Source organism: Phoenix dactylifera, chromosome 1 (assembly GCF_009389715.1).
Source record: "Phoenix dactylifera cultivar Barhee BC4 chromosome 1, palm_55x_up_171113_PBpolish2nd_filt_p, whole genome shotgun sequence".
Classification (NCBI taxonomy): domain Eukaryota; kingdom Viridiplantae; phylum Streptophyta; class Magnoliopsida; order Arecales; family Arecaceae; genus Phoenix; species Phoenix dactylifera.
In genome coordinates, this window is record NC_052392.1 from 31037626 (window position 1) to 31062731 (window position 25106).

Sequence of the window (25106 nt, forward strand, 5' to 3'; positions counted from 1 at the left end):
TAATTGTTACGTTTGTTGAAGCCGGCAATATTAGATTATTTGATACTATAGTGGTAGAATTATGTGCTACATGGAAAGATGTCTCGTATGCAACAAAAATTTGGAAGCCTTTTCACAGACTCCTTGATAGTTATTAAGTGGCTACCTAACTCATTATTTTCAGATATTAATATCCATCTTTAGATAAGCCTACAACATTATGAAATAACACATGTTTATAGAGAAGCTAACAGTATTGCAGACTGAATGTTAACATATGTAGCTTATCATACCGAATCTATTTTATGGACAACTATATTAAATATATATTTTTAAATTATTAGATATTTTATTTTTAGTAATATATATATATATATTTAAGTTATATTGGTTTAGAAAATCTGATTTAGCAAAAGAAGATGCACCGGTCCTCTGGCTCCCATGTTCCCATCCGTTTCTCTAGCCTTCCTGTGGGCCCTGCTGACGTCAACCCCGGCCCCCCAATTCCGTGTGCGGCACACGCTCATAACGTTGTCTATTTCCAATGCCTTCAGTCCCTCCGCGTCCCCCCACCCCAACCTCCTCTGCCACCGGAGCGAGTCCAAAACCCTGAGAAAAACCCTAGCTCCTGAAATGGATCTCGTCCCGAGCGCTTCGATTTCTCTGGCGATGTCGGTGGTCTGATCCATAGTAAGTCATCGATGGAACGCTGTTTGTCTTCTCGATTTTACTCTTTGATTTCAATCTTGGGGTGCTTTTTCTTTTTTGAGCATCTGTCGTCGTGTCTTTGGAGAAATCGAAAGAAATATCGTGGAAATGCTATTTTCTTTTTCAGATTATGAGGCAAATGGAGATGATTTTGTGATGCTAGATTGATTATTTCCCTGATGTAACTTGGATTTGGGATTTCGGTGCTCTTTTGTTGTTGATCTGAAAATCTTTTGGACTTGTAGGCTTTAACGCGTATTTCGGGGTTTTTCATTGATCTGCTTCGAGGAGGAGCTTTTTCTGTTGCATAAATCCGACAGGGATTCAGAAAGTTGCAAACTTAGTTGGTTTTGTGAACAATCTGATTAAAAGAGTTGAAATCTCATTAGCTGTACTTTAGATCCGGGAAATCCATTCCAAATTCCAAGCAAAAATTTTGAGAGAGCCGTGTAACTTTGATTTGACGATCTGTGTGCTATCTCGTGATGGAAGGGAATATGTCAGCAGGAAACATGATCCCGGGGTCTTCTCCTTATGGTGCATTTGATCTCCAAGTTTCAATGGCGATGCAGCAGCAACAGAACCCACATGGATGCTTTCACCATCAGCAGCAACATCCAAACCAGTCCCAACATCAGGGTCCAATGGTTCATCAACCAATGAACAATATTTTCTGCCAGTCGGTTGGTCAGATGAGTGAGTGCGAACAGCAGCCTATGCTTCAGATGATGGACTACAATAAGGTTGACTATGGCAAAAACACGACAAGTGAGGATGATGACACTGAGGACGGAGCTGATCTTCCCAATGAAAGTGTCAGAGAGAAGAAGGCTGCTCCGTGGCAGAGGGTGAAGTGGACGGACAGAATGGTTAAGCTTCTCATAACTGTGATTTCTTACTTAAATGAAGATACTAGTGAACTTGACATTAGTGCAAAGAGAAAACTCACCATGTTACAGAAAAAAGGAAAGTGGAAGTTGGTGTCCAAAGTCATGGCTGAGAAAAATTGCTATGTATCACCCCAACAGTGTGAAGACAAGTTTAATGATCTGAATAAAAGGTACAAGAGGCTTACAGAAATTCTTGGCAGAGGCACATCTTGCAAGGTTGTGGAGAATCCTGCACTATTAGACTATATGCCTTACATTTCTGAAAAGGCAAAGAATGATGTGAGGAAGATCTTAAGCTCGAAGCATCTTTATTATGAAGAGATGTGCTCGTACCATAACAAGAATCGCTTACATCTACCTGCTGATCCTGAAGTTCAGCGCTCTGTGCAGTTGCTTCTGAAAATTAGTGATGATCATGACACAAAAAGGGCTGCACGAGATGATTTCGATGAAGATGATCAAGAAGATAGTGATGATAGGGAAGATGATGTTGTGGACAATGACACACTGTTTAGAGATACTGGAGGTTCATCCTTTTCAAAGAGGATGAAGCAAGGGCTGGAGCGTGAAGATTTGAGTTTTACAAACTCTTTGGGCCCTCAAATTAATCCTAGAAGACCTTATTCTCAAAGCTCTTCTTTTGATGTGAACCAAGCATTCCCTGAATCTAGCGCTTCTTGGGCACAGAAGCAGTTGATTAGGTCACGTGCAATTCAGCTGGAAGAACAAAGGCTGCAGATTCAAGCAGAGATGTTGGAGATAGAGAGGCGGCGATTCAAATGGAAGCATTTTTGTCGGAAGAAGGACAGTGAATTGGATAGGATGAGAATGCAAAATGAAAGGATGAAACTTGAGAATGAACGCCTGGCATTTGAACTGAAGCGCAAGGAGTTAGAGCTGGAGCTTTACTGAATGCAATTTCAAGGTACAATTTTGAGAGAGAAGGGCAGATTCTCAACTTTCTGATGTCAAGGTTTTTAAGATGAAGCTTTTGTTTGAAGGTGACATGTGAATTGACTGTTCATAGAAGACTATGTGATATCACTCACCACCTGTTGAGAGGTTCACCTGTTGAACCTCAAACTCTTGGTGATATCAGATTCTTCCTTTCCCTTTCCATAGACAAATTTTAATTTGAACCTTTACTGTTTAGTATCATTGCTTTTTTTTTTTGCATGAGAAACTGAATTATCTCTTTGATTTGTTTGAATCATATATCTTGTCCTCTATGTCTGTTCTGCTTTATCGGTTGTGCTGCTAATTGTTACGTCTTGCTAATTAGTGTGATCTATTTATTGTATAAGTGGTCAGCTTGTAAACAGTGTCACTTTTGTAATGCTCCTTATCCTTTTTTTTGGGTGTGTATGTGATCTATCCATATAAGTGTGGTTGGTTACATATCTTCGCTAAACATTATCGTATAAGCCCGATTTCTTTGATTTCATTTATAAGTTGGCTGAAGAAGTATGATACATTTTATTTATCTTTTCCTCACAGGTGGCTACAAAATTGTTTTAGAGTAATTCGACCATTGTCCTTAGTTTTATCTTTTAGAGCTGTCTGTGCTATCTACTAAAAGATTTATGTCTCGATAGCTGTTCAGCTAGTGCCATTTCTAATGAATCTGAATAAATTGCTATTGAATCAATAATAATTTAAAAAGGAACCAGATTGTCATTTTTATGAGTTTTAGTTATCATTTCAAAGTTAGGAAAGATGTTATGAATGCCTAGTAGTTTGACTTTTAGAGAGAGAGTTTGACAGCCTATTCTAGTGTAAATTCTATAGCTCATATATTCTCAGTATTCAATGTAGATTTTTTTTAATGTACATATATGAGATATAAAGCAACATATTTCTAATTGTTCCTATGCATTTTGCCCATGATACTTGTTCTCATGCTTAATGGTATAAGGCTTTGGGTTGCTGGCCCATGATTTTTGTGAAAACTAGTGAGATGTGCTGTTACAGATCCATTCGAGCTATTCATTATCTTTACCAGTGAATTTCTGTGTTGTTACCCTCCCTATCATTGTATGCATGCTAATTCCACCTAATGCTTTCTGAACCAATGTCTATTAGCACCACTGCTTGGCAAACAAAAAAAAATTGTTGGTGAATTAAGATTTAGATCTGATGTCATGTCTTTGAAAGTAGTGAAATGCAAACTTCAAAACTTTACTCTCTTCCCATTAGAAATAGTACATTGATTTCATTTTAGCATCATCTGACTTCGATAAACTGTTGAACTTTTATGCCTCCCCCGAAAATAATCTTCTTTTTTTCTTCTCGATAATAGGACCTTTGGTAAGTGTACCAATGGTTCTCTCCACTCAAAGGTAGCTGTCAATTTTGATTTTGAACTCAGTCAAGCTTTTCGAAATTGCATAAGTAGGCTTATTTTTGACTATCTCTTGGTTATGTCCCACCAATTTCATCAGTTTCTTCTTCTTTCCTTCCAACCGCGCCCCCTCCTCAGCCCAACCAATTATTTCATCTTTTTTATCTTCCTGATCTTGTGTGCAACTTATTCAACATTTTTGTGTTAGTAATAATTTATCATTGACCTTTGCCACCTATCTAAAGAGTTGATTTATTTTTCTTTTTCCTTTCCTTTCCTATGTTTGCCCCACTAAGCATTTGATAGTTGGGATTCTCATCTAATTCTTGTTTTAGGACCCCTTCTTTGGCTCTTGGAATTTTACTACATCTTTTTGACTTGTCTATATCTCTTAAAAATTTGTATTAAACAGAGTTGTATTTCTCTAGCATTCACAAGTTATATTTCCTTATTTTTGGATGGCTCCTTTTCCTTTGCTCATTGTTGTTCTAGGCTTATAGCTTTAGTTTATTGTGGGTACTGGGTACTATATCTTGCGCCGTGAGTTTTACATCTTTTGCTAGATTTGATATCCTATGCCTCTTTGTTGTTAGTCCAACCTTCTTTGGTCTACTTTATAATTTAGTCTCCTAAATTGGCATATCAATCCTATGTCTCATTTGTTGTCTTGCATCCAAATAGCTATTGCATCCTTTTCTATGCAAAGATTTAATTTCGCACGTTTGGTTGGTTTATGTTCTCCTTACCTTGCCTTCCCTTAATAAAAAAGATATGATGTAATAACCTAGGACCTCACCTAAAAGGGCTAGCCATAAGGTAATGTTTGGCTTCTTTGGCCTTGTACAAGTACTCAAGATCTACCTAGTGCATTGCCAATGTTAGACCAAACCTATGTTTGCATGGGTTCTCTCAAACTCTCTCTTCCCCTCCCAACCCCTGTTTAAGTTTTGGCATCGTCACCAGGCTAAGGATCAAAATCCAATCAAATCTAATCGCAAACATTGCGATTGGCCTGCGGTCAACTCCAAAAAGGGCCCGTGCTTTAGTGTCCTTTAGTCCACATAAGTTATGAGTCGGGTCTGTTCGAATACTATTCGTAATAACCCCAGACTTTACCTTAAAAGGTTAGCTGGGAAGTATTATTTGGGTTTCTTTATCTTGTATAAGTACCTAAGATCTATCCAGCGTACAACCAATGTGGAACTAAACACATGCCTGCACATGTCCTCAAATATGATGTGCTACATCAGTTGATTCCTCGGGTATGTCATAATAGCCTCTGATTAATCCCTGCTTTGACGTTGATTATGTTGAATTTCTAAATTATTATAACACATTTATTCTGCATCAATTCTTTGCTTAGATTTGGTCTCACATGATGCTACTTTATATCTTGTTGGTGCTGTCTTTCATCTTTTCCATCATTGAGACATCAGATTGGCCCTCTTATTTTGTTTTGTCTTTCCACTCTTGAAATGCATTGTTATTCTTATCTCATACATGACGACTTTCTTTTGGACAAACCTTACTTCGCATGTTTGTCAGAAGGCACTAAGTTTATAACGTTCCACATCAATTATCTGTCACCATTATCGTGACATTTTTGCAGCTTACTTTCTTGTTACGTTCACTTTGTGCACGTCAATCTCTCAAATCTTGACACTTGTTTCTCTCCCCAGTCACAATCAGTGTTTGATTAATAACAAACTTAGCTTCTTTTATTGCTGTCTGTGGTGTCTCTTGTGCCTCGGCCACTTATTCTTTTAACCTACAATATCACATTATTTTTTTATACGTTGACACTAATTGACTTTGTCAGTAAACCTGCTAACTGCTAGTTCAATTTGTCAGCCAATTCACACTTTGCTCTAAATTGTCAGTCTTCTCATTTTTTCCAGTTTCCTCAAAAAAATAAATTGTCTCCTCATCCAGTTTTTTTTTTCTGCTGGGTTTGCCGATCAGTGTCACCTTATCATTTTGCTATCTGCTCAAGGCTTCATCAAGAGAGATTAGGTCACTTCCTAAGACTTGTACTCTAATTTTCATGTGCTGCTTTTTTGCTTACCAAAAGTGCTTCATGTAGCTTCTCTTGGCACTATGTTTGTTCTCTTGTAAATTTGCTTAAACATTGACATAGTGCTTTTGCTAATGGGCCATGTTTATGGTGCTCGTGGCTCGTTTTTAGTGGTGACTGTGCACCTTATGTACTATTTTAGCTCACCTTTGAACTCCATACCTTGTTGTCTTCACCGTAGTAGTACCATTTTTTCAATTTCTCTTTCACTACATGTATGCTTTTGTTGGTTTGTCTTTTTCATTGAAAACACATGGATGGTGGAGGCAGGAAAAAAAAATTTGGTATGGTGACTATGCATTTTATACTTATTTTGTATGTTGGCTTTTCCATGCTTTAAAGGGAATAATTGGCAAAGGAGAATTAGTAAAGCTGATTCATTATCAGGTTTGATGGTCTTGTTATGTTCATGGCTTATAGCTTGTTATGTATTGAATCATCTGTCTCCTTTTTTCATCTGTATATTCATGTGTATATATGTTTATGGATGGTATATTTTTAGAATTCGTACATAATTCTATTATATGACATGACCTCAGCGTGTCTTCTACTCGTAGACTTAGGCCTCATGATCAAGGTTTTAAAACTTATTTTTGGTTTCATTCCCTTACGTAGGGTTTCGGTTCTCACACCTTTGTTCCGAGTTTCATAGTTTTAGTGAGAAAACAGACAAAATTAAAAAAAGAAAAAAATCAAGGTGTGTTACATCACATCATTTTGCTATTACACCGTATTTATCTATGCTAATAACTTATGTAGTTTCAGTAATTTTTGGTTGAATTTGAACTATATTAAAGTTTAATGTACTAAATGTATTAAATGAATGTACTAACCTATTTAGCAGAATACCAAACATCACTTAATCAAGCATAAATTAACAACTATATAACTATATATTATTAACTAAATATACCTGTTTAGTACCATTTACTGTTGCAGGTGGGCCATGCAAATCATTGTCATTGCAGCATGTTTATGATTATTGGTGGAGACGAGGATAAAATGAGATTTCTCGTCACCATATTTAATTCTAATAGCGTTGAGATATTGGCTACTTCATAACTTAAAAATTCACATTAAGATTACATCTTACTTTCTATTAATGAAGTTTAGATGAAAATAAACCTTGTTTAAATCATTGTAGCTGTAAATAAATGTGTGACTGATTATATGATGAAGTTAAAATGCATTAAATCTATTTGCTTGTTAACGCATCTTCCACGCCCCAGCCACCGCGAACCCCCCCCCCCCCCCCCCCCCAAAAAAAAATAAAAAGGTCATTTTGGTTGAAACGGCTAAACCGACCGAAATCAGCAAAACCTGACCGAAACCCAAAGGATTAGGGCTGGTCCTGGCTTCAGTCAAAATTTTAAAACATGCTCATAATCGTGCATGTGGAGTTTTCCTTATTTGTTTGAACTGTGGCTTGCCATGTTTCGGTTGCCTTAACCTTGATTCTAATGCTGGTGTCATTAATTTCTTTCAATACTCTGGTCATATAGTCCATAAACAACAATTTATTTGGAGGGTTGCTGATTTTGGGGGTTAGAGATCAAGCTTCAGGGTTTTATAACCATTTTGGTCAGGGTAGATATGAATTGCAATAGGCAGTATTAGCTTGAAGGTTAATAGCTAGGGAGGTTTTAGCTAGAGCATGGACCTCAGAATTGGATATGGAGACGTGTTTAAGTGTTTGACTTGGTAAGAGAGAGGGGGGGGAGCCTGGAAAAAAGTAGAAAAAAATAATAAATATATGTTTAAATATCGTACCAAAGAAAACATTATAAGAATTAGTTGTTGAGGCCTTCAAATGTAAATGTTTCTTATTTAAGCTTAATAAGCTCAAGGATTCTAGGAAAATGTTCTTTCACAAAGTTATTTTAATATCTACATTCTTGATCAATCTGGAAAAAGAATAAAAGCTCACTTTTAACGCTGTTATAGTGGGTTGAACTCATTATTGGAAGGATCTATCTCTCAACCAATTTTCAAAAACTGCAATGGAAAAAAATTAATGTCTGCAAGTCTTTGATGTGCATCTGATTCGATATGTACCCATTAGGATTGTAGGAGCTGGACACGAGTGTCCAAATAACACAGGATTTTTCTATCTAGTCCTTCGAGGACCTAACAAAGACAGAGGTGCCCCTTGTGCTTAGTCCAGGTACCTTTGAAAATTAATGCGCATTACTAATTTATTTCTTGGTTGATAATTCCTAATCAGATAGTTACTATCGACAAGGGAAGAAAGATAGTGTTATTTGTGGGAAGTAATACATTTGTGATCATTAACAATTTTTTTGGCCTCATTATATGTAGCTTTTGATTTTTGCCCTTTCCTTTTCTTTTTTGTGTGGGCTTGGGTTTATGTTTGAATGAGCCACACTTTATGGTTTTATGATCTGTCAGTTAGATCTGTGTAAGACAAGTTTTGAAGAGGGGCAAAACAATTCTGAAAATCAAAGAATCAGTGTCTGTACTGTCTTATCAAAGCTAAGTAAACTAACAACCTCATTTGTAATATCATATGATGAGAATGTGTCCACATTTATGGCTATCAATTAGTGTTCTCTTAGATACCTGATTCACTGGCTCGCCCATATCCAGTTTGGATTCATAATTCTCAATTTGCTCTTCCTTGGTGAACTGGGTTCACCTACAGTAGGAACATTTATGTTTAGTCTTAGAACATCATTTTTTATTGTTGATTAATGAAGTATTTTTTAGGAGCCTTTGCTTGGTGCAGTGGTAAAGGCTTGGGCCGACAAGTGCAATGGCACGGGTTCGAGTATTGGGGCAGCCACTTTGTGTACATAAAAAAAGCCAAAGGTTAGGTTTGTCCCTAGTTTGCCCCTACTAGGATCATGTATTGTTGGGAATATAACTGGTAATGATGTCTCATTTATGAAATATTTTTTGACAAATATGGTTTAGATTTATCAAGACAAAATTGGTTACAAGAAGCTACATGGGGTAATTCACTGTTTCTAGAAATTATTTAATTAAGTCTTCATTAAGAATTCTGATTTGCTAAAAATTTTGTACGAACTGAAGCATATTGCAAATTCGTTTGATTTGTGTCAATTTGATATGAATTTCATTCAAATCAAATGATCTACAGCAACCAATACATCTCATGGTAACAAAAATGAATCCCTCCAGATTTAGTGAATTAGGTAATAATGATAGTACCAATTACTTATTTAGTCTTATCATTGATTTTTTCGACAAGTAATACATTTTGTCGAGCCTTTATTTCTTCCAGTAGTATCTGTTTATTTGGAGGTTTGAGTTATAGCGTTATTCTTCTTTGGAGACTATTTAAGTAGGACTGCAAATGAGCCAAGATGTTCATGAACAGCTCGGGATTGGGTTGCTAAAAGCTCTTTGGATTTGCTTAGATAGGAAATAAGCTGAAAACAAAATCTATTGCTCAGATATAAATAAGCTGAGCCTCAAAGCTAAAGGCTTGTGAAAATATGAAGGAGCTTGGCTTGGCTCAGTAAGAAGCTTGTTCAAGCTTGCTCAGATCTCATACAAGCAAAGCTTGAACATCTTCCCTTAAGCTCCACTATAAAGGAAATTGGGCGGGGAAGGGTTGAATAGCTATGAAGCACGAATATTGGTACGAGATACCATCTATGACATGATATGGATAAGTCAATATGGCAAATCTTGAAAGAGTAGGATATGATATGGCTATGATGTGTCAATGAATGTATATGTATTTTATACATTCATATATGCAAACATTTGTATTTTATACATTCATATATGCAAACATACACAAATATATATACATATACATATACATATCTGTGTGCGTAAAAAAGCATCTAGAAAGCATATTATGCTTTCAAAATGGCGTAGTGCATGCTTTATACAATAGCATTGAGTTATACCATCTCATCATTTAGGCATTATTAAAATCCATGGAGCCCAATCCATACTTCATATTTAAATATTAACATTATAGATAATAAAATGAGGGCTGGCCTTGGTGCAACAATAAGGTTGCACCATTTTGACCTAGGTGTCACTGGTTCGATACATGGAAGCAGTTTTTCTGTACACGGGGTTTAGGCTGCATATATTTGACCCTCGCTAAACCCTGTAGTGGCAAGACCTTCGTGCATTGCGATGTCCCCTTTTTTTCAGACTAACATGAAAAGGCTAACATAAAATAGGAAAGAAAATGCCCTCCCCCTCATTCTTTGAGGTAGTAGGGAAATATCTCGATTTTCGTGTGACTATCCATTGCATTTTTTTTAATAAAACCTGAAAAATAGGATAACATATTTGAGAAGAATCTGACAAGTATTGATTTCCGATATGTATCCATTATAGGAGTAGCTTATGATTTGAATATCTAGGCTTAAAATACTTGTAAAAGTTTGTCTCCATAGTATCTCATATGACAAGAGGCTTCTAGTTAGAGACTCGGATTGAGCCACTAGGGCTCGATTAGCTCTTTCATATAGCAAGGCAAGTCTGAGTAGCATGCTACTTGGCTTGGCTAATTGGAGCTATATATATAGGTGGAGTAGCTTATCCTTGTTGTATAATTGAAGCCTTCTAAGCACTTTCACTCTTTTTTCGCTAATAATATATGGAGGGAAAACAAGTTTAGAGATTTTGTGATTTGATTTTTTTCCTTGTCTGGTATCGCTCTCTTTTATTATGTTTGTTCATGGGCATGCATATCAGGTCAATTATTTCATATCTCAGTTTCTTAGTTTGATTGCTTTTCTGTGTTTCATTTATCTTAAATAAGCTTCCTATGGTTTCTAAGATCTTATCAAATATCCCCCTCATCTCCAGTAACTGACATTTAACAAACTTCTCTCTTTTTTCTTTCTTTCCTTTTCTTTTTTTTGACTTTCACAGGTTTATCCAAAGAGGCAACACATGTCCCATTTTCTGTTCGTGCTATTAAAGATCTTTTTAAGTTCCCTGGTTTACAGAAGAACGTAGAGGGCTCTAAAATTAAACTTCTGCCAGCCAAGGTAAGCTTCCATACTGTGGAGTTAGTAAAGTTAGAGATGTGGTTTTTAGTCTTGTGCGCAGAGGACATGAAAGAAAAATCAGAATAATCTACATTGAAACTAAGCAAACTCAACTTTTTCTTTTCTTTTTGATTTTTTGTGGGAGGGGAGATAGAGATAGGATCCTTTTTCTCAGAAAAAAAAGAGAGAGGGGAAATTTTTGGGTTTTTAGAAGGTCTAACAAGTATTCATTCTTAAAATCGACAAGGCTATCTTTCTCCTCTTCCTTTCTGATACAAAGCAGGAAGCACCAGGAAAAAAGACATGAACATGAAGCTTGAAAGAGACGATCCACTTATTTGGTGATCGCATGCGTAAATGCATGGGACTAGTTGAGAACTATGGTATCAAGAGAATGATTTCATTCAGTAAATTGTTTGATCAAATCATTACTTCTTTAGAAGCGCAATTTATGGCCATCATAATAAAATACTTTCTGAATTTTTTTCTGAAATATTAGTTTTGGCATGTGCAATGAATGTGAGATTTAACATTTGATGGATAGCTATGATCTATATAATTCTAGATTTTTATTCCTTATTATCCAAGTTAATAAATGCAATCCTACTTTTGCTTGTATAACTTTTCTTTTCCTTTTTTTCCCTTTGAGATAATTAACCGAAAAATCTAATTTATTGAAGAAAAATCCTTTCTTGAAAGAAATTAGTCAGTTGAATATACTTAGCCAAGTCCTTGCATTATGCAGGGAACTAAGCGAATGCATGTGAAATATATTCTTTCTACAATAAGGTATAATTAAGATAATGTTCAGCATAATTTCCAAAATTGCTATTCTGGCATAAGTAAATGTGTTGTATGTGTTCTATGCACCTGCAAAGAATAGATAATGAATATAATGATTATTATAAAAAAATAAAGGAAAAATTATAGTGACACCCCTTCAACTTTCCATGTTTTGCACTTACACCCCAAAACTTCTTTTTTTTTTTTCCAACTAGACCTCAAAACATATTACTTGGTTGCAATGTACCCCATCTTTCCATCTTCATTAGGATATGTGAGCATGTGATTGTCATGTGACAACTTCAGATACTATATTCCATAAATACCCTTTCCTCTTGGATTAGGAGAAGGGTTAGTTTTTGGAAAAATTATGGTGACATCCCTTCAACTTTTCATGATTTGTGCTTACTCACCAATACTTCTAATGTTGTGAATTAGACCCCAATACCCTTCCCTCCTTGTTCCTCTTTCTACTGGTTGTGTTTTGCCAGCTTGGTTGAGTGCGATGAAGATAGAGAGGGGAGGAGAGAGTGGAACCTAATATTGACGAATCTCAAGCAGCAGATGGCAATGAAGGCATGGAACAGAATGAAGCCAAGGAAGAAGATGAAGGCATAAATAAGAGGAAGAAAGGCTTTCGTTGTTTTAGAAAGCATGTTGTTGTTTTGGTACAATTAATTTGTTCTACTTTCTAATATGACAATATATAGGAAGTTACAACATAAGCCACTTCAACGTACCTACATTTCCACTGCCATCCCTTCTTATACGAAAACTTTGTCCCACCACCATTGTCCAAAAAAGGAGTTGCCATCTTGATCTCAACTTCCATGTAACACCGATACATAATGATGAACAAGAAGGGAAACAAGAAGCGTAAAACATTTGAGACTAATTAGAAAGGAGATTTTTTAAGGAAAAAAACTTTCCATTACCCACCCTTCATCTTTCCTTCTATCCTTACTACAATCCAAGTTGGAGGAGAAAAAAAAAAGGGATCTTTCAAGCAGGAAAAGAAAACTTTGCATTACCCCAAATGGCACACGAGTTTGGAACAAAATAGATCTTTTTTTTATCTAGAGGAATGAAAAAAGAAGATGAGAGAATCAAATTAGGGTAAAAGGAAATGAAAGAGATAACAAAATCTTATAGGAGAACAAAAGACAACTTCGAAAGCTTCCCTCTTTCAACTTGGAGCCATGATTGAGGATTGAAAGTATGAAGCTTAGTTTCTTTGCAGGACTCAGAGAGGAAGAGGTTCCTCATGGTAGATAAGAGAGAGCGAAATTCCCCAAACCCCATAGTTCTTAAATGTGTCCTCTTTCGAGGCTCGACGGTGTTGAAGGGGCCAATGGGGGCGGCTGGAAGGTTGGAGAGGAGGGGGCTGTGTCTAATGCAAGGGTCACCATTGGTGGCAGAGGGCGGGGCAAAGGGGGCGAGGAGGGAGAGAGACGTCCCAAGTGAAGAGGGAAAGGGTTGGGGACTGGGAGAGGGAGACAACAATGAAGAAGAGGAGGGACACGGTGAACAGGGTTCCACTGTCCCAGTCGCCGGCAGTGGAGGAGGCGACATCGCAGCTTCGAACGAGGAAACATGGCCATGTCTTGTCTTCTATGAACTTTATTCCTAAAGGATGTCTATGAGTTTGGGAATCATTTGATAAATTGAGATATGGGATCTCCCCCAGGATAATTTAGTCATTTCATACATACTACTAACGGTGTTAGAGCTCGAATTTATGGCTGGGCCACATTGCAATGAAAAACTAAGTATTGGGGTCTAATTGAAAAAAAATTAGAAGTTTTGGAGTGTAAGTGCAAATCGCGAAAAGTTGAAGGAATGCCGCTGTAATTTTCTCAAAAATAAATTACAGATAATATGTAAAGATTACAACTGATGGGTCACTAAGAAACTTTAGTGTCTAGTTTAAATCTATCTAATAAGAAAACTATATTCATGACTTTCTTTTCTCTCACAATGAATAATTTGATAGCTTGTTTTCCTTTAATTTAATAGTACCATTTTTGCCAATTTTTCTCTTGCATTTATGGCTATACTTTGTTTCTTCTTTTCACTGCAAACACTTGGGTGGTGGAAGTAGGGAAACATTTGATATAGCAGCTCTATGCATTTCATACTTCATATGTTGTCTTTACATGCTTTAATAGGAATGATTGGCAAAGGAGAATTAATAAAGCTGACACCAATATGTCAGGATCAGCTTTGAGAAATACTTTTATGTTCATGTTTTATAGTTTGTTATCTGTTGAATCTTCTGTCTGTTTTTACCATCTGCTATTTATCCATATATATGTATGATCATATGTTTTACAACTTGCACATATTTCTTTACATGACACAACTGCTCTATGGCTTCTACTCGTGGACTGAGTCCACTGCATGTGCACATATATTTCTTAACAATTGCTGCACATATTTCTCAACAATTGCTCGAACTGTAGATCATTGTTAGTTGCTTGTTTTTTTATGTTGAATACTCAGTCATGTACTTTGCAAACAAGCATTGGTTGAGAAGACTGCAGATTCTATGAGAAAGAAATTGAGTTTTGCATTTATAACCATTTTGGACATGGTACATATAAATTGTGACAGACGTTATAGCTTGGAGGTTATTGGCTAGGGAGATTTTGTTGTCGACTCCTTCGAGGAACTTGGAGATGTCCCTTGTGCCTAGGGGAGGAGCTGTTGAAAATTAATCATGCATAATAAAATGTTTGGTGGTTGAATTCGTAATTAGGTAGTAATTGTGGACGAACTAAGAAGTTATTTGTTCAAAGCATGGTCTGCTGTACTGTCCTCTATTGCTCGGTACGGGACGTACCATATCGTATTTGGAGGAAACCTATATGAAACTTAACTTCGAGTTGGTATAAGCCCTATACCGCCTCGTACCGAGACATACCACCCTGTATGAAGGCGTACCAAGGTGCGTACCAGCCCATATCGAAGCGTACCGACCTGTATCAAGATGTATCGAGATAAAAATTAGAAAAAATGGCTAGAGAGCTATTTCGGTACAGAAGCATACTGTACTATATCGAACTGATAAGGTACCGATATGGTACCCGATACCGAGATTGTGGACCTTGGTTTAAAGTAAAACATTTATGATCATTAACATGTATTCATTTAGATCAAACAAGATGCCTAAAATCTGAAGTTCACAACTCAGAAAAAAAACATAGAACATTGGGGGTGGGAGGGTGGGGGGCGTTTGGTATGGGGTGATAACTCCAGGATCGAGGGTGATTCGGATGACGGTGATAAAATCACCATGTTTGGTTACATCTTAGTAATCCCACATGGCGGTGATATCGGATCACTTCCACTTTTCAAATCACCGTTCAGTCCAGTGATGGGAAACCCGTCCTTGAGGACAGGCATCCATCACTAGAGTGCAGTGATCTTAGATTAAAATATGTTGACCAAACTATCTTTTATAGTTGTGGGAGACTCCACGAAAAAAAAAAATCCTTTTTTTCCGCTGCGAGTCATTTGGGTTACTTGTGCATCATCCTATCACCGTGCTCTTCCTTCTTCCTCCGAGGGAATTCTTTGAATCGGCAACGGAGGCGTCGAAAAGGAGGCGTTAGAGCAGGGCCGTCGCAGTTCATCCCCGAAAGAGGTAAGCCTCCCGACCACCTTGTTTCCATTTTTCCTACCCTTCCTCCTCTCGATCCACTCGGGAGGATAGGTAAATTAAAAGAAGAAAGAAAGAAAGAAGAAGAAAAAGGGGAAGAAGGGGGTGAGGACTCACCTGTGTGCGGCCGTTGCCGGCGTTGTGGGAAGCGGCCGCGGACGTCGCAGGAGCCGCCGGCCTCAGCTTGGCTGCCGCGGGCGTCGGCCGCAAGCACGGCCGAGGGCGCCGCCGGCTGTGGCCCGACCCCTCTCGTGCGGAGGACCTCTTCTTCTTGGCTTCGTGTGAGGAGATAAGAGGGAGGGGAGGGTTGAGAAGAAGAAAGGGATGAGAAGAAGTCTGAGAGAATTAAGGGAAAGAGAGGAAAAGAGAGGAGAAAAGAGGAAAAGAGAAGGAGAAGAAGTTGGGAGAATAAAGAGAGGAAGAGAGAGGGCTTTTAACTATAATTGGGTTGAGTCATGGTAGTCTTAATAAAATAATAAGAACATGTTGGATGTTGCAACAATTTAACTATAATTTAATCTATTCAAACTTGACATCATGAAGAGTATTGTTGATAGAACGAGAATAAGGTATGATTTTTTTGTGATAAGGGCTACTAAAAGTAGAATATGTGATAAAATTATGGAGCTATTATAGGAATTAATATATTGTCTTATATTTTTGATTCATATGAATTAAAAACACATAAAAAAATTCATCTAAGATATATTATGGGTATTTGTGGTATTATGTGGTCGGTGATCTGGGATCTCCGTACCATACCAAACAAATTACTTATGGATATCCGGAGATTTTTAATCACTGGACCATGGCCTACCAAACAAATTGATCTTAGATCACTAGGGATCAAATCACCCCAGCATTCGGATCACCGGGGATCTTAGATCACTGTGGTGATCCTGTTGGGGTTACCAAACGCTCCCTGGAAGGATGTAAGCCCATTGCTTGTGATGCCATGATAGAGGGATTGGAAAATGCCACTGGTTGATTTCTTAAAACCCTTGCTTCCGGTGCTCGAAACCCTAGCTGGGAGGGCTGTAGCTCTGGAGAAAAACAACCAAGAGTCGCCTTAAAGACCCTTCAAGCTCCCCTTTAAAGCTAGAGGCTTCTTGAAGAAGCTTCTTGCCTAAAAAGCCCAACTTTCCACTTAGCCCCACCTAACACCTCACATCACTTTTCCAACCCCCCCTCTCCCATCCAACCAACAAAATCAACATAACTACTATTACAAATAGGACAACGAGACCAAAATGACCTAAAATCGGTCCTAAAGACCTGATCAGAACTGGAAAATTAAAATATGATGAAACTACCCGGGGGCAAGGACAAATGATTACCCTCAAAAGTCTATTTGACACCTATAATGGTATTAGCAACTATTTTTGTATCTAACAATTATTATTTTGCATCATTTTCCCCCGGTTAGAGTGATTTGCCATTTTCACATCTTAGCACTTGTCAGCATCAATCTTCATGAAATCATCTTCATCTACCCATGAGTCCTTAGGTAAACAATCTCTAGTCTTGAGTTCTCACACTTGTAAAACACTTTTAACCTTCATTATCTTGCTACATATGTGTTCTTATTTTTCACAGCTTGCGCTACTATGATTCAGTTCCCAAATCACCATTGTAGGCATGAAGATTTGAAATATTGAATATAGGAGATATGTGTAAACCATGAGAAAGCTCCACCTCATAGGCATTTTCTCTAAACTTGCATAGAATTTGGCATGGACCTATCTTTCTGCTCTTCAATTATGATTACTACCAACAGGAAGCCTTTCCATTCGAAGAAACACCATGACGTAGTCCCAAACTTGGTACTCTTCAAACCTTCTATTGTCGGTGATAAGCTTCCTTACACTTTTGATTCATCTCCAAGAACTTTTAACGGACCTCTTCTTGAATCTCCTTTAAATTTTTTGCAGAGGCAAGAGTATCATCACTTATATTTTGCTGGTTTAGTATGTCATAAGATCAACAACTTGATTTGGAAGTCGACCATACACTATCTCAAAGGAACTCATCCCTGTAGACCTGTTCACAGAACTGCTATAAGAATTCAGTTTGGCCATTTGTGATCTGCACTGCTGTACTATAATTTAGTAGCCAATAACTTCCACAATGTCATCTAGAATGGAGAAAAAAACTTAGTGTCTCTATCAGATGTAATACTCAGGTACACCATGAAGTCTAACTACCTCCCTGAAGAAAAAAATTGCCATGCAGGTTGCATCCAAAGTTTTCTTGTATGGAATGAAATTTGCTATTTTAGAGAACTGGTCAACAACAAAATCACCAAATCCATACCTTGTGCTGTCCATGGTAAACCCAACGCACATTTCCATGCTAACTTCAGTCCAAGGAGTTGTAAGAACTGGGAGATGAGTGCAAATACCTGTTTTATGCTGCCACCATCTACAGTACAACACTGATTAACATACCTATAGACATCTCTCCTTAATGAAGGCCAAAAATTTCGTGCTGCCACCATCTACGGTGTTTTATCTTTGCCAAAATGCCCTCCTTGGTCTCCCCCATGCAGCTTATCTAAAAGTCCCTCAGAGAACTATCAGGTAGGCAAAGGTTAGTACCTTTACAAATGGCCATCACTAATGACAAATTCAGCTAGTATAGTACTGTCTTTAGCTTGGATTTTCTCAAGTATGTCCCCAAAGTAAAGGTCTTCCTTGTATTGTTCTTTGATCACTTACAACTCGACAACACTAGGAGACATGGTCTTTAGTAAATGGGCCCTTGTACTCATAGCATCAGCCACTTTATTTTGTGAATTAGTCTTGTAGTGCATCATAATTGTGTGCTCTTGCAAGAATGCCGTCCATTTTGCATGTCTTCAAGAAAATGTAGGGCTTCATGATTTGAATGCCATATAAACTCCAATTTAGTACTAGGTGTCATCTCAATTGGGTATCGTATGACCAAATATGGCCTCTGAAAGTTTGGCCTGCAAATCGGCTTTCTAATGTGCCTAATCTCACTCTTAGACCCTTTCCAGCCTTGCTCGTAGTGGCCAAAGTGTTCCACATCAGGTTTAGTGATCCTCTTGGATATTCGTAGTGGCTAAGTAATTCACATCGGGTCTGGTGATTCTCCTAGATATTCGTAGTAGCCAAAGTAGTCCACATTGAGTCTGGTGTCCTCTTGAATATTCGTAGTAGTCAAAGTGGTCCATATCAAGTTTGGTGATCCTTTTGGATTAGAGTTTTTCTTGTTTAGAGGATTTAGCTCCTGTTATATCATAACTAAAGATGGGAAAGCACCTACTTTGCTGTCTCGCGGTTGAACCACTTGATTTTGCTCGGAGATAGAGTTGGTGCTTGTGTTGAAGGGATCGCCAATCGAGATACGATCTCGGTGAGTTGGCTATCTTCTTTAATTGTAAGACGTTCCATCATCTCATCATCCATCGAGGTAAAACTAGCAGCCATACTCGCCTTTGTTGTTCAATATACTTCAAGCATAGATAGCTTCTCTCCTGACTGCTCGTATTGCATGCATATTTGGACCATGCATTGAGGCTTCTATACATGTAGAGGACTGAAGCTCTGATACTAACTTAATCTGATTAGATCAAGTTGGAATTCCACCCGATAAGAGCATGGCTCCGATACTAACTTGATCCGATTGGAAAAGGAGAATTTTCTTCAACCCGCTTAACTCAAATCTCTCAAAAGAAAACTAGAAGGAGATGAAAGAATTGCGAAAGTAGGGCTTAAGTACTCTTTTCTTTCATTGATCATTTACACTTCCTAAACTGATGTACATAGCCCCTATTTATAATACTAATGAGATCCCCCCTCAACAATTTGGGTTGGATTTTTTCCTAATTCAAATAGGACTAGGTATACAAATATTCTAGAAAAAACTAAAATTTAGAAATATTCTAAAAAAGCTAAAATTCTTGAGGAGGTAGATCTCGACTTCTACATCAACTCTGCCTTTTGTTGCTCCACCTGATTTTTTTTGGATAGAGAGTTACGCCTGGTGAAAGCTTTACCCAAAAAGAAAATTTTTGGTTTGATCAGGCCGTTTTGGGGCTTAAATGATGAAATTTCAGTGTGATTCAACCTTCTAGGAGATCGGCCCAAAGTTATAGATTTCGAAAAACTATCCAATTTCAAAAAAAAAAAAATCATCTCAATCGGGCATTGTACGGCCAAGTTATGGCCTTCGACTTAGCTTCTTGATGTGTTTGATCTCGCTCTTAGGCCCTTTTCAGCCCTGCTCATAGTGGCCAAAGTGTTTCACATCGGATTTGGTGATCCCTTTGGTATCCGTAGGGGCCAAGTAATCCACATTGAGTCTGGTGATCTTTCTGGATCTCCGTAGGGGCCAAAGTGGTCCACATCGAATCTAGTGTTCCTCTTGAATACTCATAGTGGCCAAAGTGGTCCATATCGAATTTGGTGACCCTCTTGAATCACATACCGTTTGTGGTGCTGTATTTCATAGATCGGAGGTAATCCATGAGTAGTTCTTGGGGCATGACCTCCTTGAATTTATCTACTAACTCCCTTATACTTTCTGGTAATGCATGGGGATAAATTTCTTCTTTTGCAACCAGCTCATACACAATTCTGCTCTTTTTACTCTCTGACGAAGTCAAGTTCAGAAGTGTAGGTGACTCCCCCTTTTTTCTAGTAAAATTTTTATCCTTCATTGGTTTCATAACAGACTTCTTCCTCCCTAGGCAAGGAGTATATGTATTCTTTACTCCATCATGGATAAATTCCGATCATATTGCCAAGGTTGGCTAAGCAAAATGCGACAAGCATCCATTAGAACCACATCACACTGAACTGATTCTTTAAAAAAGTGCCAATTGAGAAATTCACAAGGCATTTTGAAGATACAATGGCTTCATTCCCTTTCTTGAACCAAAGAATGCGGTAAGGCTGCAGGTGCTTCACTGTTTTAAGCTTCACTTTGTCTACCATCTCTTGTGCAACCATATTTTCATTACTTTCACTATCAATGATCATGTTACAAGGCTTTCATCTGGTTGTGCGGCGAGTCTGAAAGATGTTTTTGTAAAGCCAATCTTCTTTATTCTTAGCTAGTGGTGCGATCATAGGTCTTCGGACAAGAATTTCACCCAATGTGTCACCTTCAGTTCCTTCTTCACCATTGGCAGCCTCATCCATTCTGATTTTCCCTCTCTAAAACAAAATTTTCTGATGGCTCCCTTTGTTCTTCTGCAAGGTTAACCTGAACTTCGGTCAATCTCTTAGGACACTCATTAGATCTATGGCCAATTTCAGAACACCTGTAATATTGGATCACCCCCCGAACTGGAGCATTATGCCATGCTTAACCAGTCTTTACACCTGAAACATATGCTTCTTGGCTAGAACATGAAGGAACAGCTGCTTGACTACGTCGGCTGGAACTAGCTGCCTTACTTCTTGATGTAGTGATGCTGCATTCATTCCCAGGCCTTTTGGAGGAATTACGGGTGATTTGAGCTTCAGCTTTAAGTGCTAACCAATATGCATCACTCGCTTTGTAAGGACACTCAAAGCTGATTTGATCTTGAACGGCCAATCGGAGTCCATTCACATATCTGCTGACCTTTTCTGATTGATTTTCAACCAATGTATACATCAGAGAAAGTTGAATGAATTCTTGGGTGTGCTCCTTTACAGTTTTGTCTCGCTGTCACAAGTTCTGACCTCATGTCCCTTTTCCAAAAAAACTCCAGAACATAACTACAAATAGAAATAGGACAAAGATGGAAATGATCCAATATATGTCCTAAATAAGAGCTGACCAGCATTGGAAGATCAAAATAATGAAAAACCCTCAGACTGGATGGACCATTAGAGCACCCTCAAAACTCTATTTTGACTCCTAAAATAGTATTAGCAACTAATTATGTATTTACAATTATTCCTTTGCATCAGATCAGTTCAAGGTTCACTCCTGATTTAGTGAATTAGGTAAGGATGACATTACCTTACCAATCATAAGGCTAGTTTTGTTTTTGATTTTTCAAGAAAAACATTCTCAGGCCTTTGTTTCTTCCGGTAGTATATGTTGTAATAGCTATTTAAGTTCATCAACTTCCATATTTTCCTTTTGGAGTTTTGAGTTATAGCAAATTTCTCATTTGGAGACTACACAGAGGTCCTTTGTCTTTTTTTTGTACGACTGAAACTTTATAAGAACATTCACTTCTTTATGCTAATTAGCTGCAGAAGATAAACAAATTTACAGCTATGTTATTTGATCTTTTTGTGATGTTTCCTTGGTAGTCCTGTCTTCTCTGTTTCAGGTTCTTGGTATGGCCTGTTTTGTTTTATTTGACTTGTATGAATTTCCTATGTTCGCAAGATCTCATGAAAAATTGCCTTCATCCCCAGCCTGCGTCATTTAATAAAGAACTTTCTTTCTTTCTTTCTTTTTTCCCCTTCTCTTTAGGTTTTTTCCTCATCTTTTCCAGGTTCGTCCAATGAGACTTGTGTTCCATTTTCTCTTGGTGCTGTTATTAATGATCTTTTGGGTTCCACACACTACGGAAGATTGGAGAGGGCTCTGAAGTTGAAAATTTAGTCACTGCCAAAAACTGCGAGCAAAGGTAAGCTTGTCATCCTGCACAGTTAGTAAATTTAGAGAACAGGTGCTATTTTGAGGGACCATGAACAAAAATAGCAATCTATGTATCTAACTAAGCAAACTGGACTTTTCCTGAGGAGAGAAAATCTCCTTTTTTTTCTCCCAAAAAGGCGAGGAGAAAGATTTCTGGTTTCAAGATCTCATAGATCTTTCTTACATTTTTTAAATTACTCCACTTAACACGTATTAATAGAGTGTTTATGATTTCTCGTGTCTCTTTAAAATTGAGAGTGCTACTATTATCTACGTATATAGCTAACCAAACTAGAATTTTCTGAGAAGAGAGAGAATCTCCTTTTTCTCACAAAAAAGAGGATAAATTTTTAGGTTTTGAGGTCTAAAATCTTCATTCTCTACACTTCTTCATAGGCTAATTCACATGTATTAGTAAAGGATGTTTATAATTTTAATTTATTAGTGGGCTTATTTATACTCTCTTGTGAGTTAGAGCAACCCAGAACATGAAGATCAAAAGATAGGGTCCCCTTGTTTCGGCGAGCCGTGCATTGATGCTTGAAGTGAATTGGTTGAGAACTAGGTATCAAGACAATCTCAATAAATTGGTCGATCCAAACAATGCCTCTATCTAAGCAGTTGATGGCAAGCATAATAATTTTTTTGTATATTTTAAAAATACTTTGGCACGTGTAATGTACATGCAAGTGAACATTTGATGGATTGTTGTTATTCTATATTATTCTGGATTTTATTCCAAATTTTATAAATTAATAAATGCACCCCAGTAACTTTTGATTGCTATAACTTTTCATTTTTTATTTTCATTGTTTTAGATATTGAGATGACTAAACCATAGGAAGTTTTACCAAAAAAAATAGTTTCTCTATGAGAGCGAGTATATTGAAATTTTGTGCTACATGTCACAATTGCATGGCGAATGTGTTGTCTATACAATAAAGTGCAATTAAAGAAATATGCAACACAATTTCCAAAATAACTAGTTAGGAGTCAATTGATGTATTATATTCACCTGCAAAGAGCAGTTAATGAGTAAATTAGAATTAAAAAGATAATGTGTTAAAGCTAGGGCATTCTGCATGTGAACCCCTATCGTTAATTGCATTGTACTTGGGATCTTTATCTCATAAGTTCTGAAATAAGACCTCTAATTAACTTTTTTCTAGTCATGGTGATATATTTATCATATGTTTCTTCTCGTTCCTTCTCACATTTGGTCCTTTGGAGATTTTAGCGAGGTGTACTGTTCCTTGCCACCATCAGGAGCACAGGAGGCTTAGTTGCTAAAAGCTTGAGGGAAAAAAAATAAAAAAAAAACACTAAATATTTCATTATGATTGATGAAAGTCAACTTACGTTCTATTGGGGAATTTCTACTTCCAGGGTAAGAGAGATTTCGATATGCAGGTATACCAAAGAGAGGTTTTTATATGCAATTAATTTATTAAAAATCAGTACAAAAATTCATAGGTAATTTTGGAATTTCTGTTGTTCCATAACAATAAGAAAATAATAGTATATTTTGATATGGCCACAGTCACTTTCATACCAAATTATAAATAATCTCAGGGAATTACATGATTTTTGTGCTACAAACTGACTGCAAATAATTTCACAGCAGAAATCCAAAGGATTTGACTTCAAGTACAAATCATTAAACTAAATATTCAACTGTAATAATCCATAATATTAGATGATCTGAAACAATACTCTCTGTTCGATTGTTTGTCCAACTATCACTGAAGGCATCGAGACAAACTAAAGTAGAGAATTGTACAAATTAATAGCTTAAAATTGCCATATGAACTGTACAGATCTAACAAGGAACATACTGATGATAGCAGTCATAGTTTAGAAAACCTTCGGATGATTTTAATAGAACCTGTCTTGATTTATGCAAGGACACATTATGCTGCTCATTTCTGATGGCAAGCTGCTGGCTGTTATTTGAACCAGCATCAGAAACTGCTGCAAGGGAAGGAGCCCAGCATCTGGAATAGAGGTCTTGATTTCGAAGATTGATTTGGCTTTGCTAAGTACTTGACCAATTGTTGATAAACCACTACAAGGCTGTAGCCGGGTCAAGAGTTACAAATGGAATTTATCATGATGATATATATTGGACCCATCGACATGAACATCTTTTTCAGATGCGTGTTAATGGAGAGGCTGTGCATTATAACGTGGATCCATTGTTTTGCACAGTGTAACAGAAGTTGGGTACCTGCGGATGCGAAAGCATTAAATAACAAATTCTCTCAGTATTTAAAGTTTTCATACATGTTTTAATTAGGGAATTTTCTCAGGTAGCATCCTCTTCAGGCAAGGGGTGGGGGTTTGATTCCAAAAGGTGCGAGCCCTAGCTTTGACCTCCTATTATACTTCCTATTATGCTAAACCCCTGTTCTGTGAAAAGCGTCTGCAGAATGTGTGGGATGTGGTGGACTCTTAGATATACACCATTCTGTAATTAGGATCATTTGTAAACTTAGTTTATTGGACCCATTTTATCTTAGAGCCCAACCATCTACATTTCAGAAACAGTAAATTTAACTTAATTTTTAAGATTAAAAAGGGCTAGTCCTTGCCTTATACCCTATACCCGCCAGTCCCTTAGTGTAGAAAATTCTAACCAAGTTATTTTGACAGTAAAATAGATTTTTTAGAAAGTTGGTAAGAGGACAAAAACAAGAATGCCATATAAAGGCTACACCTTGGGTCATGAAACGAGCAGAGTTCAATAATGGAAGATTGTGAACTAGGCTTGTCTTGTGGTCATGACCTTTTATAAAGGTTTTGAGTTTGATTTTTTGATCCTGCATCCTCTAAAAAAGTTAGATCTTGATAATTATAGTGCAGATGGATTTCCCTTCCCTTCTCAAGAAAAAGAAAACAATAATAGAAGGTTTGATTCATGGTAGAGTTATCATAAGCAGCATAATCAAATGGGTGGAAGATTGATTTAAGTCACTCCTTAAAAATGTGGACTCCTTGTTATGTACAATGGAACAGAGATTGAGTTATTGATAAAAATGTTAAACCAAAGATG

At 37.3% G+C, this 25106-nt stretch overlaps 1 protein-coding gene across 19 annotated transcripts; it reads left to right on the forward strand.

Moving 5' to 3' along the window:
- Nucleotides 1–523: 523 nt before the first annotated feature.
- On the forward strand, nucleotides 524–24332 carry LOC103704355. 19 transcript variants are annotated; one of them, XR_005514040.1, is made up of 6 exons: nucleotides 524–669; nucleotides 933–2502; nucleotides 10880–10998; nucleotides 11282–11381; nucleotides 21887–22043; nucleotides 23959–24332. XR_005514040.1 is itself a non-coding variant. In XM_008787606.3 (3 exons), the coding sequence occupies exon 2, from the start codon at nucleotides 1173–1175 to the stop codon at nucleotides 2487–2489; it is 1317 nt and encodes a 438-aa protein (XP_008785828.1). In that variant the 5' UTR covers nucleotides 524–669; nucleotides 933–1172; the 3' UTR covers nucleotides 2490–2502; nucleotides 10880–22838. The 19 variants fall into 19 exon arrangements, 1 of the variants encoding a protein (XP_008785828.1); XR_003385100.2 differs by lacking the exon at nucleotides 23959–24332 and having other exon boundaries at nucleotides 21887–22843; XR_005514034.1 differs by lacking the exons at nucleotides 11282–11381; nucleotides 23959–24332 and adding an exon at nucleotides 11744–11787 and having other exon boundaries at nucleotides 21887–22843.
- The last annotated feature ends 774 nt before the right edge of the window (nucleotides 24333–25106 follow it).

Coding starts and splice junctions, on each gene's coding strand:
- LOC103704355 (XM_008787606.3), top strand. CDS start 1,173: ATGGAAGGGAATATGTCAGCAGGAAACATGATCCCGGGGTCTTCTCCT.